Source organism: Macrobrachium nipponense, chromosome 23 (genome assembly GCF_015104395.2).
Source record: "Macrobrachium nipponense isolate FS-2020 chromosome 23, ASM1510439v2, whole genome shotgun sequence".
Classification (NCBI taxonomy): domain Eukaryota; kingdom Metazoa; phylum Arthropoda; class Malacostraca; order Decapoda; family Palaemonidae; genus Macrobrachium; species Macrobrachium nipponense.
Window position 1 is genome coordinate 63,224,340 of NC_061090.1, and position 19,346 is coordinate 63,243,685.

General features: G+C 37.4%; 1 protein-coding gene across 1 annotated transcript in view; it reads right to left on the minus strand.

Moving 5' to 3' along the window:
* Positions 1-4,044: 4,044 nt before the first annotated feature.
* The window catches only part of LOC135201328 (pyruvate dehydrogenase [acetyl-transferring]-phosphatase 1, mitochondrial-like), a 68,475-nt gene continuing 53,173 nt past the window's right edge, over positions 4,045-19,346 (minus strand). The window contains exon 3 of the mRNA XM_064230183.1: positions 4,045-5,312. Within this exon, the coding sequence (XP_064086253.1) occupies positions 4,144-5,312 (1,169 nt within the window). The 3' untranslated portion in view covers positions 4,045-4,143. The remainder of the gene's footprint in view (positions 5,313-19,346) is intronic.

Here is a 19,346-nt window from a genome sequence, read left to right on the forward strand (position 1 = left end):
TCTCACTTCGAGGGGGTAGATACTGTATGAATTAGCAGAGAGCTCTTATCAAATCTAGTAATATTACCACTTTCTATGCCACCTACATTTTGCTGTAAGTATCCACTAAACTTATAATAATTAAAATTGTCCTCATTGGCTTTTGCTACCAGCTATTTAGGAGGTTGGGGAATTCTTAATTTGACAGTACTACCATAAGGGTATATTAGATTCCATTCTGCAGGTTTATAAATATCTAGGTTTCTTTGAGCTTTATTTGTCAAGGCACCTTTAACTAATGATTTACATCTCTTCTAAGTACCAAAACTACAATTTCCTTTAAAAGCATCTTCTTGTTAGTTTTCCCTCTATATCATGAGAGTTTATATGAATCTCTGCTATACTACGAAACATATTCAAAGAAGTCGAGATATCTTCATAGTTACACTAAAGCGGAATATTTTCCACTTGAACTTTCAAATACATTACTGTATTAATGACATATGAAGAGTTTAAAGAATGGTCTTTTTTCGAGCTAGAAGTCGTCAATGGTGCCTGTGAGTCCAGTTTTCCAGGTGACATAGGTATGTATTCCGAATCCTTATTTAAGGTAGAGGGAAAAAAAATTTCATACACACACACATATATATGCTCTTATATACACATACATATAGTACTTATATGCATGCATACATATATAAATAAACAGTAATACCCCGAACTTAAGTGATTCGAGTTGCGCGAATTCACAATAGCATGAGCATTTGCGAATCCTACAGAAACACTGCAAAAACCTGCAAATGTGTTTATGCTAATTTATTATGTAAAATTTTGTTTAAAAGCTTTTCTGTATAAAATCTTTATTAAAAATGCATTATTTTCATTTTTGTACATGCATAAATATGATAAAAAGATAATTACAGCACCTTCAGTTAGTGTATATATGTACTTTTTTACAAGATGCGATACCCATTCACAAAGTTACTACACTTTTCAAAGATAGTATCCCTTCAGAAACTGTTTAATTTCTGAAATACGTACTAGTATACTACATTTAGTATAAATTTTCATGCTTTCAAGCGTAAAATCAGCATGGAAATTCTGTGTACGCTATTTATATTTTTGAAAATATATACAAAGGCAGTACGTAATTCACAGTGTTTGTCACTATATAAGACCTTCATGATCAACTAGTAAGTACTTGCATGTGTTCTATATTTCATTGAATTGTGTACCCTCGTTATAACAGACTTATGAAGTTTACCTAGAGACAGAAAGAAAACTTCTTTTACTCTGATAGAAAAAGAAAATAGCATCCCATGAATTAGGGGTGACATTAGTAAACGTATGAAAATAGATATGTATGTACGTATTAGTTACTGTAACTATATTTTTTCGCTAACCAGTTATTTCTTTTTTAAGGGTAGTGTATTAAACTAAGTTTTAAATCAAATTACAGTAACTTTAATTTCATTTAAAAGTTAGCTTAATACTTTGGGAACATGATTAGGGTCATATTTAGTGTTCAAACTCTAGAAACAAACATTGATTAGCACTTTCAGAGACCGTGCCAAACTTTCGCGAAACTTCCCCTTACGCAAGGAGGTCTGAAACGTAACCTCGCGTAAGTTCGGGGTATTACTGTATATATTCATGCACTCACATAGTTGCACATACATACAAGTATTTCCATGTACTTGGTTACATCAAGAAAGTATTGTGGATAACTCAGGTATTCACATTCTCCACCAATGACACAAGTGAGAATTGACTCCCAACAGTCCACCCCATACCCTACTCTTTCAGGATAGCACCAATGTTTTTGCGGTGGCCCAGGTATGAGCCAATCTGCCTGCTGGGAGTTCTGCCCCAACTAATGGGGATGGACTCCCCACCCTAAATGCCTTGGTGGGCTTCTGGACAAAAGTCAGGTGTCCCATCTTCAGAAAACCAGCCACTCCCTGGAGATGGTTCTGCCCTTGACACAGTAATGTGAAAATCCCAGCACTATCTATCGGGTCCAAACCATATCAAGTGGTAACTCAACCACCACAACTCCCACTATTAGCTTTAAGTGCGAACCCTTCCCAACCCGCCATCCCTTCTCAGACTCATCTAAGTGGTTAAATTAGATGAAAGTGGAAATCTCCACGCAAGTTAATGCCAAATATTTTGTAGGTGTTCCGTCAGGATCCAGCCTTCGTAAGAATGTAGGCAGGATTGTAGAGGTGAAGGAAATGGGTGAATGGTCCCTGGCACCCTCACCCAACCAAGAGAAGACCAGGACTTCCTCTGGAGAGGGAGGCTGTATGGGTCACTAGCCCAATGACGAAATCCTCACTGGTCAGAGAGAGCCATCTCACTTAAGCAAACATGGGCAGGGGCTGTCTCTTGAATGTGCCACACTCTTCCAAGAGGCCAAAACCTCTACCGATGGGGAGGGCAAAGTGAGGAATCTTCATTTGTCTCTCTGCAGGAAAAGAACCAATTACTGGGACTCTTCCAATACTTTTTACTAAGGAATGAAGCATCCTTCTTCCTCTTTGGCTTACTAGCAGTAAAAGTCGAAGGGGAGGATAAAGAAGCACAAAATGTAGACAAAGATGAAGTATATGGTGAGGTTGACTTCCTCTTGTGTTTGCTCATCTTCTTCTTCAGGTTCTCTAAGGTCAAGTTCATGGTCAAAGAACAAAAGAGAACCACCCCTACCTTCTTGGGACACATTACAGGCAGTCTCTGGTTATTGGCGAATTTGGTTAATGGTGATCTGGTTTTTCCCGTAAAATCGGCGATTTATGGCACCATAACATGCCGAGTTCCGGTTATTGGAGCCATAAGGTCCTGATAATAAAGTTATGGCATCATATCATAAAGAATAGAGGCACCATTAACCAGTTATTGGCGCCATTAACCGGATATCGGAGCCATTAACCGGGTAACAGCACCAGGCATTTTTCACTCATCAGCAGCCCCACTGAGAATGGTACCCCTGCCGATAACCGGGGATCGCCTGTACAGTGGAGGTGTAAGCAGGTACCATATACACAGGCGCAGTGAAAGAGCTAGTGGATATGGTAAACATCAAAGTTGTCATGGTCAACTCAGTCATAGTCACAGGAGTCATGGGAGTCATAGAAGCAGCAAAATGGTGATTCAATAAAACCTTCACACTGGTCTTCCTCGAGATCCCCAGGGATGGCCATACTCCAGGAGTCTCTTGGTCTCCTCCTAAATTGCAAAAATAGTCAGGATAGCAGTAGGATTTTCTTTCTGCCCTGAGGGAGAATGTCTGCACGCAGAAGACTCTCCCTCTGAATGAGCCGAAGCCTCCAACAAGGTGAAAGAGTGAATGTCCTCTCGATCTTGCTGACTCTCCACCAAACGATCTAAGAAAACAAAGAGGAGACAGCTCCCTTGGAGCTGAAACAGCAGGTGGAAGGAAGGTGCCAAAGAACTAATTCAGTGTCACTGGAGGAGCATTCCCATCCAATGACACTGAAGAGGTCTTCCTATCTTTAAACTTTACCAACTGTTCTGTTAGCCAGTCATAACACTCAGGACAGGGATCCTCTCAACTAAATAAAATATTTTCTGCAACAATAGCATATGCATGTCAATTTCTATTCTAGACAGAAAGCACTTACAGGGTTTTAATAAGGCAGTACCTGATAGCGAGTGATTTCCTTAGAGTAGAAGTAGATGGCCAAAATGATTTATGGCTTTGACCCATTTTGTATCAAACAAATCTCAAAAACAGGAAAACATATAAGAGCAAAAAACCTAAAACAACAAAGAGTATGTATAAAGTTTATAACAGCGAAGATAAGTGCGGAGAGCTGAAGAAAAGATGTTTGCATCTGACAGAAGCTGAGTAAAGTGGAGTGCAAACCAAAATGTGGGCAGGATTTCCCCCTATTCATCAACAGTTAACTACCTTGTCAGTACGTTTTTAACAGGCACTCCAACTCAGTTCCCACACTAATCCTAATGTAAAGAACAAAGGTCTGTTTATATTTGCGTAGGAACACAGTAGAATATTTTAGTGTTAAAAAATAAGACTATGAGTAAGAGGAACCTTTATTATCATTGTTATGTACATAATTTGCACAAGTCTGAAGAAAAGTAAGTACATGTAATTGTAATAGGAATTATTCCCATTCAAAACTAAATTTCAACAGAACATACACGTAAAAAGTTTGCATCAAAGAAAACTACATGGATTGATATATCATCTCTAAAATACCTACGTACTTCTGGACGAAGGGTTAATGAATGGGAAAGACGTCCATGGTCTAAGCCTGTATCGCAACCTCCTAATGCATAACGAATTAAATGGGTGGCAGCATTAGTATCAACTGGCTTTAGGCTCAAACCTCTCAGTCTTTGATCCAAAAGTTGTGAAACTTCACCAAGAGTAACTGCCTGTCTAGGAAAACAAACTGGCTGAAGTGTTTGACGTCCTGACATATATTCACCTACAAGAGTAATGCAATCTACAGCACTCATACTTTCCCATAGTCCATCTGACCCCATTATCATGAATCTGTCAAATGGCCGTAGTCTGTGGTAAGTGACCTCTGGTACACAAGTGAGATACGGTGGTGTGAGGCAATTGCGTATTATATTACCTGGCCCTACATACTGCTCTATTATATCAACCTGTACATCCCTGTCCCATTTAAACCGAAAATCTCCAAAAGCTCTGAATGGCATTAGCAATCCTAAAAGTCTCTGATCTTTTATGACGGTATCACCTTCAGAAGGAGGGTGTTCTGAGAGCACTCGATTAACCTCTGCTGAGTTTTCCCATGAATGATCATTGGTAAGGCGAAGAGCACGCCAACCCCCTATAACATCTTGTAATTGTACACCCATTACAGCACCACAGTCACCAGTATTAGCTATATGAAGATGAGGTCCATCTATATGTGCAACACATGCAACGGATCCGGAGAGAGCTACACGAAGTAAAGGCTCTAGCATCTCTGAATCCTGATTTTCTTGAACTTCACGACTAATATCTTCATCTAGCTGTTTAAAAGCTCCTATTAAAGCCTCTTCCATGCTGAAATCCTGAGTGACAGTGGTTAACAATGTACGACAATAGTTTAGCAGTGAAGCTTCATATATTTCTTGTAATCCTGACACAAAATGTGACGGATCATTAAAGACTTGAGTTAAAGGGACATGAATACCTGATTCCCATTCCGATACTAGGCGGCGCAATTCAGCACGAGGCACTAATGAGGCTGCTATGTAATCAAACAATCTCTTTGCCACTACTTGACTACATTCTGGGCCTCCATGACCATCAAATACTCCAAAAAGATATCCTGTAAAATAATTTAATTATGTTAGGAAAAGGTTTTCAATTTCAAAGCCAAAGTATGATCATGCTATAATAATATTGCACCACCATAAGTAATATATAGTTTGGATCATGTTTCTTGTTATAATGTGTATATTAATATAGAAAATTCTTTATATGAATCTTACCTACTGTTAAAGATAGATCACATCTCCCTGCCAATAGGCGAGGCGACAGTCAAACAAAGAAAAGATCAAATGGCTGCCCGAAGGAATGTTTTGTGCGTCTATCTTCCGCTACGTGTATTTTGAATGTTTTAGCTTGTCAGAATTCTTCCTGCCACCATTGTGTACAGTTGTTCTTGGCATTTCATGGTTTTGCCTGTTTGCTGTTATCATTGTATGTACAGCATATTTATTTTTTATGGAAAATGGAAAATTCTACTCACAAAATTTTGGTATGGCAATGGAAAACCCTCTGTCCCCAGTGCTAAGTAATTTATATATGGAATTTTTTGAAAAGAAAATTTTAAATAATATAATTCCACGCAATGTACCTTGGTTTAGATATGTTGACGACATAATTTGTGTATGGCCAGGGAATGAAGATGTAAATAATTTTTTTGCCAGGTTAAATCAATTAGTACCATCAATTAAATTTACTATGGAAATAGAAAAAGATGAATGCCTACCCTTTTTGGATGTCCTCATACGGAGAATTAGTAGTGGGTTTAAGTATAGTGTTTACAGAAAACCTACTAATATTTCTTCCTATGTACATTTCTATTCTGGACAAAACAATAAGGTTAAAAGATCAGTGTTTGCTTCCATGTTTTTAAGAGCACTACGGGTATGTAGCCCAGAATATATAGATGAGGAAATAGATAAGATTCGGAATACAGGCAAGAAACTGAAATATCCAGATCATGTACTAAACAATGCATTAAAAGTGGCAAAAAAAGACCATGTATCAAAATAAAAAAGAACCTTACAACAACAAAAATTTGCTTGTACTACCTTATAATAGTAATATGAAAGATATCCCACATCTCCTGAAGAATTTTGGTGTTAATGTAGTTTTTAAAAACAATAAAACAATGAAACAGGTACTTATTAAGAACTCCCCCGACAATGCTAAAGGATGTGTATATAAAATCCTGTGTAAGTCTTGTGACAACTTTTACATTGGTCAAACGGGGAAAGCACTGGAAAAAAGAATAGAACAACTAAGAAGGGGCAAAAAAGCTGGTGTGTTCTAATAATGCATTGGAAAGGAATATCATTGAATCTAGTTTTATAAAAGAAAGTTACAACAATAATATGAACATCAGTCAAGGAATGTATAAACTTGATCCTTTAATATCAAAAGAAATTTGTAAACTGTTTAAATTTTATTTTGGTTGGCTGTAGAGATATATGAAAAATAGGATTATTATATTTGTAAACACAGTAAAGGGGCAGTAGTGGTAATGAGATGTTCAACCCCGCCTCCCTGACACCTGTCAGGTGTGGACTTGTACCCTAAGCGGTAGTATCCCTTGAGAATTTATTGTAAATTTTAGCCTAATGATTTTTGAAAGCCACTCCTACCTTGACACCTGCCTGTGGGTGGATCTGCAGTCTCAAACGGTTGTGTGTATGTTCGTCAGTACTGTCTTGTAGTATATATACTCGTGAATTCTAATACTATGTATCAGTCCTTTGTCAATGGCTTGAAAATAAAGCCGAAACCGGTCAGGACCTACACCCTGTCTCTTATTTTTCACCTGTGGATATGTGTTTATATATATATATATATATAATATATATATATATAAGTATATATATATATATATATATATATATATATATATATATATATATATATATATATATATTATAACTGAATCACGAAAGTTAGGAACGTGATAAATCCATAAATAAAGATATATGCCACAGAGGAAAAATAAACGAATGAATAACTGCGAGACCTTTCGACGTTCCCACGTCCTTTACTGAGCAGAACTGACATACATGGGACAAAAGACAAAACAAGAAGATTCGTATAACTGACAGATAGGGATTATAAAGAGATTAGTACCTAGAATCTGACACACTTGGAAGGGAGTAACCTTCCCAAACAAGCATAAACAATGGGTGCGATTAAAAGTTTAAGATAAACATCTCAGATACAAGGACAAGACAATTAAAGAATTATAGGTGACATCTGTTCAGAACTTTGGTAAACAAAACCCTGTTCACAATACATATTCACAATACAGGTTAGACATACATTACAACGAAGATAACTCAAAGGCAACTAATTTTTATTTAAGTCTGTAATTATATCTTTGAGGTCATTCTTAAACATGTTACAAATACAAGGGTCTAAATGAAAAAGGCCACGACTAACATTGAAATTACAATGAAAAGTAAGTTGTATTAAAGCAGATTCTAAAAGATTTTGTGATAAGACATCTCTTGACTTTGCAATTACTGAACTACCAACCCAATTTATTCGGTGGTTGTTTTCACTTAAATGAATGAATATTGCATTAGATGTTTGCCCATTCTAAAGGAATTTTCAACACCTCTACCCCTGTAGACATCAATGTTTTTCCGTTTTCTTAGTTTTTCACTGTCTACTTTCAAGGTTTTTGTCCTATGCTTTCCTCAGTTTTGCATCACGTGCAATGGGATCTGGCTAATGATTAGCACCTAAAGTGTTGAGATCAGTAGACTGAAACCCTTACAATTAAGTACCAGTCTCTCTGGAATTTAGATGCATTTCTAAAATTTTATCTGCAGATCCTTTTAAGCCTTTGGAATGGGTCCCATTTAAGTATTTACTATGAAAACATTTTTTAAGCATTTTTGGAAGTTAATAGAGTAAGTTTATTGCAAGCACTCTCCTTAAGGCTGTTGTAAAGGGAATACTATTTTATCTTTTCGCCTTAGAACTGAGAATGATGTCGATGCTAAGTTTTTCCAAGAAATGTCAGACTTCCAATTCAACCTCATTGGTGGGAAAGAAGAGGAAAAACTTCTCTGTCCTGTTGGGGCAATTATAATTTGCTTGGATAGGTGGAAGAGACAAAGTTAACCTTTTGTTTTGTGTCTTTAGAAAACCTTGAATGCATCTGTCAAAGGTTAAGTCTGGAAGAGTAAAGTTAACCTTTTGTTTTGTGGTTTTAGAAACCTAGAGTGTCTTTGTCAAAAGTTAAGCCTGGAGGAGGCCAAATTAACCTTTTTTTTATATTTCAGAGAGCCTAAAACGTTTTTGTAAAAAAACACAAGGTTTTCTGTGACGTATTTGATTAGGCTAGTGCATGAGAACTAGACCCATACCTTTTACCTTTATTAGAAGTATATACATCAATAATGTGTGTGATTGCATCTTCATTTGGTTTTAAGACAATCTGTTGCTTGAGGATGTGATTAAGGCAGCACAGTAGAAGGGCAATTTGGTTTTTCCCGCTCACTATCTTAAGTATGCAGAATTGTGTCTGAAAATGGGAAAGCCCTTAGTATGCTACAAACTAGGTCTTTCATGAACAAAAGAAAGAGCAATCTTTAAGGTTTTATGTTTTAAATCGTGGGTTTTGATAGTGCGGGGACTAGGTGTTTCCTCATGCCTCTTTTGTTTCATTCTGGCTGAAGCGAAGCAATTTTTACTGCAAGGCTGCCCTTCACTGCACACATATGAGAGCCTTGCTCCCTGGATGGAATCCAATCTCTGGAAACAGTAAGATTAAGAAAGGAGCCCAAGATCAGGTAAGAATGCTTGGAGTTTCACACAAGAAACATTTTGGCTCGACTGGCTAAGTGGATTTTGCTTGGCTGCTCTACCCATCATCCTCTTCTCAACATGGGAATCGGCTATCTTTAACAGTAAGATAGATTTATTCTAAATAATTAAAGTTTTCTTAATAAAATCTATCATTTGGTTACTTACCTACTGTTAAAGTAGACCTACCCAGGCTCCCCACAACTTAATGGGCTGTTAAGATCTTACTAGAGCTAAAATATTTGAAACACAACTGGTGGGAACAAGTCCAGGCAGTCCCCAGTTATTGGCGGGGGTTCCGTTCCGACAGCTTGATGACAATCGAAAATTCCAGATACATTTCGGCATTTTAGCCTTAGACAACTGCCATAAAACCTGATTGCCGATAACCATGAACTGTATGTACTATATAGTTATCCAGGCAGCCATTTGATCTTTTCTTTTTTTGAATGCTGACTCGCCTATCAGCACCAAGATGTGAGCTAACTTCAACAGTAAGTATCCAAATAATACATTTTAATAAAAAATTTAAAGTACACAAGTATTAGGGATATAAATAAAATATGAAACCAAGAAAATTCCATGTTCTGTGCAGGTTTTTTAAGTATCTTGTCCAATTATCATGAAATATTTTTCTTTCTTTTTTAGATATGTACATGCTCACCAACCATGTTACCAGAGTATCATCTTTATTATAGACCTTTCCGTAAAAAGAACATTATCTTATGCAAACAGAACATAGTGGGTAATACAGTTTGGCATATCTGACGTTATCAGATTATCATCTGTTTATAGATCTTTCTATTATAAGAGTATTATTTTAAGCTGGCAAATACGATTTAATCATGAAAAATATCAGTATTATTTTAAGCTGGCAAATACGATTTAATCATGAAAAATATAATTTATAAATTCCTTACTGAAATTATATACAGTTGGGTTGACTGAAAAATGGTAAAATGCACTGAAGTATGAGGTTCGGTTGGCATGCCTGCATCGCTAAATGTTGAGCAGACCAGCTTCAATGCACAAAAACATACAACTTACATATTGCCACTTTTCTTTTTAATACTACTCTTATTTTTAATAAGTGAAATCGAATATTTTTACAAATAATATGAAGAATTCAGGTCCATCAAATAAGGAAATTGGGAATATACTACTGTATTGTTATTTTGGTGACATGTAGCGACATACATGAATGAGTTATCAGAGCTTTTGGAGGTTACACTAAATATCAGGATGTGAATAGCAGACATAAACTGAAACTGACTAGAGTAGCCACTTTTTTTTTTAATATAAGGAATAAACATAATTTCCTGTTGCTTTTCTTTAATTATGTTTGAAAGGATCTACCAATTTATCTTTGGATGTTGTTCTTTAATTGTATTCAAAAACATTCATTGAAGATTTATTACTTAATTTTCTACTAACCAAGAGTTTTACTGTTACTTTTCAATTTGACTGCTTACTCACTATCAATATTATCTACCATCCATTATTGATATCAATTATATATGGAAATAAATTACAGTTGACCTGTTATGTGGGGGGGGGATGCAAACCACAACCACCCCCCCCCTTAACAGCTAAAATCTGCAAATACTTGAAAACCCTCTAAAAATGTATATAACTGCCTATTTTGGTAGTTCAAACACCAAAAAATGCTTATGCCTAAGTATTTTAATAGTTTTATCACAAAATATGCATTAAATCACAAAAATTATATGAAAATACAGTAATTAGTGAATATTTCTATATATAAAAAAAACTGCAAATAGGCAAATTTTTATGAATAATGGTCATATATGCTCCACAGAAAAATTCACAAATAGGTGAAGGTCAAATGTATTTTTGTTTTCCTGTTTTACCTCAGCATGAGGGGTATAAATATTTTTCTCTCCAGGAGTGAATGAGTTAAGTCCTCCAGCATATGGAGTCTGAATCATGCCAAATGGACAATTCAAGAAGGCCACTCGACAGTGTAATGATTAGCTATTTAACATATACATATATGCATATTGGCTATACATGAATACATTATTGATTACTATCAAATATAACACCACACAATTATCAACAAAACTCATAATGCATATTAAAAGACACATAGGTTTTCACAGATCAGGCAAGGATCAATAAGCCAAGCCAAACATTTATAGGTTAATATTCACCATCTTTCTAAATTTTGACTATGATAAATATAGTAAAATTTAAAAAGTAATTAGTATTTTTCATTGCATACAAACCTGACATTCTTTACATAGGATTTAGCTTGTGAACGCAAGCTGGAATGGCAATTTAAACTTACTGACAAGGTAGTAAGTTACTAACAGGCAGGGGGAGCCCTACCCACCAGTTGGTCTGAAGTGCATTTTGCCTTCTGGCCCAGGTGTCCGAGTGAGGGGTGGCTGAAGTGGGCTTTTAGGGCAAATACAAATTATTTTAAAAATTTGCTATTTGTTCCTGTGCAAATACAAACCTTTATTCTTTACATATATGAAAGGAATTGGGGTACTCTCTGAACCAACTGGTAGGTTAGCCCAACCTGGAATGTTACCTTCCTGGTCCATTTAGGAGCAGGGGAATGGACTATGCACCATAGAATTTTGGTATAATTCTGTGGAATTCTCTCTCTCTCTCTCTCTCTCTCTCTCTCTCTCTCTCTCTCTCTCTCTCATCTCTCCTCTCTGCACCTCTCTCTCTCTCTCTCTTCATCTCCCGCTCTCTCCTCTCTCTCTCTCTCGTCTCTCTCTCTCTCTCTCTCTCTCTCTTTATGAAATGTGAATTATTGTATCATAGACTACTTAACAAACTGAAACTGTTAAAAGAAAATATGGCTGTGACTGAATATAGGGGTAACTTTATTAGTTTTCACACACAGGGTAGCCGTATGCCATATATGTATTTTTTTTAGGGTAATGTTGGAAGATGACTTTGAAATGATATTAGTGTTTTAGGATGATAGCTTAGGGTATATTTGGTATGTGAACTATTAAAATAGGCAGTTATAATTATTTTTTAAGGGGTCTTTGGTATTTGAAATATTAAAATCACAATTTTTGAATGTAAATTGTATTTTTCCTAACTATACAAACCTGAGGTCCTTTACATTAGGAATTGCTTTACGGCAAAGCTGGAACACAGCTGTTAAAACTCTTGAACAAGGTGGTTAGGCAGTAATTACTGTCCAGTAAGTGGGAAGACCTGCCTTGATGTAAATACTCCACTTTGCCTTTCAGCCCAGGTTTAGATTGAGGGGTGGCATGTGGTAGGCTTTAGTGTAATGGACCTCATGTTTTATATATAGTCAGGAAAAATATAATTTACTTTAAAATATATTGTGAATTGTTCCTACATGATATACAAACACTCTGTTCTTTACATTAGGAAGACTCACTTATTGAAGGGAGGAATCTGAGTGAGTCCCTAGAACTGACTGGAGTTCAGCTCACCTGGGCTACTGCACCTGGTCAAAAGAGTGAGGAGGAGTGCCCTGCCTCTGACAAACTGATTGGAACATAAGAACTGTAAGATCACGAGCCAGGCTGGGAAGAATATTAAGAGTCAGAGACATTAATGCAAAGATCCAAGAAGGGTTTGCCTTATTGCTAGTCTCCTTCTTCCCCTTGCTAGAGGAAGAAGCAGGATTGCCTCTATGATTCTAACAAGAAAAATTGAAAGGAAGTTCGATGTGTCGATTTACTGCAACAGGTGCCAGGCAGGCCAGCAAGTGTAAGTTAGAGTCCTATTCTCAACCCAAAGGAAGAGAAGTAGGACGAGGAAGTAGGCGGAGGAGAGGCCAGTCATAATTGAATCCTCCTAACCTCAAGAACCACACACCTTGGGCGAGATGCAACCTGTCCTGTTAAAGGAGCAACTTGTTGAGCAACCACCACAGGACCAAAGAAAAAGGTTCCATAGACTTGAGGGCAAAGACCCAAAGGAAAAAAGCCATGAATGTAGTTCTGATGAGCCCACATCTCTCTTCCAGTCCAACAGGAAAAATATAATTTATTTTAAGGGTATCGGCGGCCTGTAATTTTAGTGATATTAGCTCAAATTCGTGAAAACGAGTTATCATCATATTTCCATACATCTGTGTCCTGGCCGTTGCCACATGTAAGATAATATCGATACGAAGCTTTTTAAATGGTTTAAAGGCCAATTTAAAGGGCGCATCCAAGTAGAGAATCAAAGGTCTGGTTAGGGGTGGTTTTACTATTTCATTTTGCATTTATTCTTTAAGTATTTGAGTTTCTTTTCATTGCATTTTGTTTCGTATGCCGTACAATATGTTTTCCTGATAGAGATGGCAACTCTTCCCATGACTGAATAATGTGAGCCACTTGTCTCGAGAGAGAATTCTTGTATCTTTTTTATGCAATCGTGTATTTGTTATTTTCAATCAATTGCAATACTTTCTCAGACTTCTGGACATCAATTGTGTATTATATATACTACTAACATGCCAAAAAAGACGTTTAGTAAACGAAGGGAAACAAGCTCTCATAATATCAAAACTTATCTTGAAACTAAAAGTATAGAGAGCTAATATAGCTTCTCGCATGTCGCCACCAACCATGTGTGCTGAAGAGATGCCAAATACTTCCTATTACGAAGCTTTGAGGGAAATCTATTATTCCATTGCACAAATTTATCAAGATGATGATGATGATGGCACCGACGACCTTGTTTTGAATTTATCTGATAATGAGGAGGGGGAGGAGGAAGAGAATGAGCATTTTCAAGATGCACGTAATTGCTGTTTCTGACGTAGCAGGTGATGTCGGTGTTTTTCAGGAGCCAACCTAAAGAGTTTTTTATTGACAAGTTATATGACTGAAAAAGAAGACGTTCTGAGTGTAAGCAATGATGGAGAAATAGTTTCATTACCCTTGAAAGCTCTAAAAGACGCTTTTAGTTCGACGTATTGTGGGCAGTGTGACAGCAATATAACACTTGAAATTGATAAAAACAGTTTTGAAGTTGACTTGAAACTAAAGTGTATATACCAAAGTGCAAGCTAATGAAAGTGTGAAAACAGAACATATTGGTGAAACAACAGCTTCATTTATATATCAAAACATGGAACATAATATCGGCTATGCACCAAGTTCATTGCTGCCTATTATTAGAAAAACAACAGGAGAAAGCCTGAAAGGCCTTCAGATGAAAGAGAAGACCAGGAAACGAATGTCTGCTATGCATTCAAGAAAGCAAAAGAAGCAAAGAACATCAAAAGGAGTATATGAAGGAGGGGCTCATTAGCCTTCTAAAAACTTGGCAGCACAAGAGTAGAGTGGTGTTCTACGATAACCCCCCAAAAATAATATAAACTATTTTCTTTAAGTGATAAATGTTTGTTTTTTTAGAGGGAATAATATCTCTTATAAAAGAAAAGGAAACAGACGCCATGTAGGCTTTTCCAAGAAACTTTATATGCTTCTAAAAGCAAAATAAATGGTTATCAAACTTTAACTGCGTTTTTCTCAAAACATACATTTTCTACATTCAAATTCTAAAAACTCCCTTATTAATGAATGGATTTTAATAATCTAAAAAGCAATTGGAATAAAGATAGTGAGAGAACACATTGGCAAATTTTTCTTTTTTCTCTCAAAAAATTATTTTTTACCAATATCTAATACATAATTTTATGGTATTTTATTGAATTTTTTAAAAAAAATTTCAAATAGCACATATCACATGATTTTGCCGTTTTATTAGATAGGTATTAAACTTTCTGCTATTACTTTTTTCTTTAAATTGAATCATAAATAAGGAAGGAGATATACTTTAAAAAACAAATAAAAAATGCTATGTTTAGAAGAAAATATTTGTCAAAAAAACAGTTTTTATCTAATTCACCTGAAATTTTGTGTGCATCTTTAGTCAAACTAGAGGTAACACCTGTGGAGTTTGAACACCGTCACTCAAAATTAACCCCCGACCCCGCCGATACCCAAAATATATTGTGAATTGTTCCTACATGATATACAAACACTCGGTTCTTTACTTTAGGAAGACACTTATTGAAGGGAGGAATCTAAGTGAGTCCCTAGAACTGACTGGAGTTCAGCACACCTGGGCTACTGCACCTGGTCAAAAGAGTGAGGAGTGCTCTGCCTCTGACATATTGATCGGAGCATAAGAACTGCAGATTTAAGAGTCAGGCTTCTGAGCCTTTTTGAAATAAGTGAGGAATCGTAATTCGTACAAAAAAGGCTGGGAAGAATATTATGCGTCAGAAGCATTAATGCAAAGATCCAAGAAGGGTTTGCCTTATTAATAGTCTCCTTCTTCCCCTTGCTAGAGGAAGAAGCAGGATTGTTTCTATGATTCTAACAAGAAAAATTGAAAGGAAGTTCGATGTGTAGATTTACTGCATCAGGTGCCAGGCAGGCCAGCAAGTGTAAGTTAGAGTCCTATTCTCAACCCAAAGGAAGAGAAGTAGGACGAGGATGTAGGCAGAGGAGAGGCCATTCATAATTGAATCCTCCTAATCTCAAGAACCACACACCTTGGGCGAGATGCAACTTGTCCTCTTAAAGGAGCAACTTGTTGAGCAACCACCACAGGACCAAGGAAAAAGGTTCCATGAACTTAAGGGCAAAGACCCAAAGGAAGAAAGACATGAATGTGGTCCTGATGAGACCACATCTATCTTCCAGTCCAACATATTCTTTGGAATGTGAGGAAAAGACTAAGCCACTGGAACTGTGTGCTCTTGGGGAAAGCGTACAGGTGATGTTGTTACCAGCTGCAGAGAAACTCCTACTGAACACTCAAGATCAGGAGAAAGATGTATCTTTAGACACTTCTCTCTTGTTGAGTCAGTATTGAAGAAAGGTTATTGATATCCAAGTCAAAGGTGTCAAGTCTTCCACACGTACAGCAACACCTCAATTGGACAAAGTAATGATTGATCTAGATCGTCAAATACTACAAAGTCCAAGGCACAGCGGATCATGAAGGAATCGTACCTGTTGACAGATGCTGATATTTGAGATGGAGTCAAGACATGATACCTGCCTTTTGAAGGGTGATGCTGAAGACATGCAAATCGTCCATCCTCTTCATCAATGCTGGAGAGAGACGAGATGCGGTCTTGAAAAAATAACTGATGATTCTCGCTAGGGCGTGTGCACCATAACAATAGTCAAATGCCATCTACAAACCTGAGGTCCCAGTGACGACAAGACAGAGAGAAGTTTCTCATCAGTAGTTAAATCTCAACTGAGGAGAAACAATGCTACTTACATGAAAGACTAGGGTGAATGTGGACCTACGTCTTTCACAAATGAATCGGAGAGGAGTTAACTCTCGTGATTCTGATCAGATGAAATGCCCTGTAAAATACAACCAGTGAAGACGGCTCCAATCCCTGGAGTGTTACAGAGGACTGAATGAGTTATTTAGCTATTTCATTGCTGCTCAGTGAGAAGGCCTGTGCTTGCAATGAAGGCTTTAAGTCTTTTAGCTGTGAAAACATAGGGATTGTACAGCCTGAAGAACTGCTTCTTGTGTCACTAACACCAAAGGTTGGTTTTGGGAGGAACTCTTCTTTTTACCCTGGAAGCAGAGCTAGCAGGTGAGGTGACAGGCAAGGTCTTACGTCCTTCATTTTCAATTCAGGGTGAACAAATGTTAGCTGAACACCTTACAAATAGAAAAATTAAATGTATATACAAGACAAAACTGTTGAGTTTGTCTGAAAAAATTCTTCTGAGTCATCACAGTGGTCCATGGGACAGCTGGAATGGAGCAGAAGATTTACAGACTTCTGTTATACCGTGGGGGTAAACAGAAAGATGATAATGAGTTTATTGAGACATATCCCTGTCTGATGATTCTTGCAAAGATGTGTGCGGTGTACAAGACAAGAACTTAAACGAGAATCAAATACCTTAGGTCTCTGATGGTCAGACAGAAAGGTTCATACTAGTAATTCTCGACTGACGAGAAACAATACTAAGATGAACAATGTCTCCATGACACAGCCTGAGTTGCTTGGTAGTATATTCCAGATTGGAATGTGTTCAGCTTACAGAGCTATCGAGTGCACTACAGTTACCCTCGAGCATGTGTATAGTAACTGAAACAGGAGGGAAATGAAACCTTCTTGCTCAGTAAACTCTTGGGAGGCCTAAAAGGCCGCCCCAGGTTTCAGGATAATTACGAGGAGGCACTTATTGTCTTGGTCACACAACTGAAGATGACAGTCCTACAGGTATGCACTTATAACTCGATCAGTGCCTCTGATAACAGACACATGTCATGAGGAAAATATACAAGTACGTATATTTAAAGGCTCCTATTGATCGAGCACCACCCTAATTCCTTCCTTATCCTTCGAAATAGTAAAAGGAATAAGGACGGGTAGCAGACCTCCTTCACTCTCTAATGAAAAGAGCGAAAGCAAAGCTGTCCCGATGGGAGGCTTCTATGGTGACAACAGGATACGAAAAATGACTTGCTTTGGCTAAACTGGTTATCCGAAACGGGAACATTGGAGAGGTGGAAGTTTGATACTTCCTGAGTGATATCCAACCTGAACAGCTTGAGCGTATATGCGTTGCAGCCGAACTCTGGGAAGAAAACTCCGTAGAGTTCCTCTAATTTTTTTCGCCCCTCCCGGTGTAACCCACAAAGTAAACATGATATTTTTATAATAAAATAAGGTTTTGTATATATTTACCCAGTAATTATATAGCTATATGTATAGTTTCCATCGTTCGGCAGCCTAATTCAAATTTCATGGGTAGCGCTCCGATTGTTCAGTGTAGACACAACATACCATCCCCCAAAGGCAATACTAGGAACAACTTAGCAAAGCACTTCATTCTATTTCATGCATAATGTCCCTTAGAGGGAAGCCAGGTGGGCTCTGATCATATAATTACTGGATAAATATATACCAAACCTTATTTTATTATAAAAATATCATTTTTGTATATGAGACTTAACCAGTAATTACATATACAGCTGACACCACATTGAAAGGAGGTGGGGTCATGGACATATGCTACTCCAAAGCATTATGTCATGTAATGAATTTGAAAATAGAAAAGTTGCTAGCATTGAAAAAACAACGCTTGTTCCTATTAGTTATGAGAGCTATGCAGATAAACACTGACTCTGGTTGGCAGTTGTCTTAAATCCTAATGGCATGTGGGTAGAGCCAACGGTCGCCTCCTACTTAGGGGAAACTTTGCAGCGAGGGGAATGCCCCTGTGGCTAGCAAAGTATGATAGGTGCCTGCTCTTGCCCTGGACATAGCACCAAAATAAAATAACCAGAAAACACTGACAATTACACTGAAATGAGATCAAGACCCATGCACTGAGAGTAGTGGGTACTCCAGATATGCTGTAGCCCCTGACTCTCCAAACTCAGCACCTTACTATAAAGGTGAAGAGATAAAAGGAGAATATCCTGTGCTTCCTTCCTAATGCCATACCAGTCACTAAAAATGTCTCGAAGTACTGAAAATTTTTGGCATTTTTTTAAACCTACATAGAAAATATATTGAGCACAAACTGCTTACGCCTCCGGTAGCTTGATGGCAGATAAGGCCTGAAAACTAAGGAAGTAAAGGCTGTTCTTACATCCTTAGCTTTGCTGCAAAGTAGGCCAAAAAACACTTGACAACCCTGTGTCTTAAACATGAAGTCCATATAAACTAAAAGACAACACGTTTAAACAGAGGAAGAGACAGGTTCTGGGAGGAACTCTTCCCTTCACACTGACAGCAGGGTTATCAGGCTACATCTTTTAACCTCACTCCAATTCAGGGTGAACAAACTAGTAATTGAACACTTTACAAATTAGAAAAAAGAATATAGAAATAACAAAACCACAGTGTTTGTCCAAAAAATCATTCTAAATCATCGCAGTGGTCTATGGATCAATTGCGACAAAGCAGAAGACTTACAGATTTCTGTTGTACTGTGGGTAAACCAAAAGAAATAATGAGTGTAATGAGACATCTCTGTCCGATGATCCTTGCAATGGCAACTGTGGAGCACAAAATATCAACCATAAGCGAGAATCCAGAGCTAACCAGAGACTCAAGTCTGTGGTGGCTGGGCAGAGATCCGAATTAGAAGTTAACCCTCAACATAAGAAAAAAAATACTATGACGAACAAAAACTCAGTGAGAAGACAGTACTCGCAGTACTCTGCTCCTCACTCGTTTCCGAGGCCAAGTTGCCTGGTAGCACATTCCCCCTTGGAATACCTTCGTCTTACAGAGCTATCGAGTGTATGACAGATACCCTCGATCACCTAC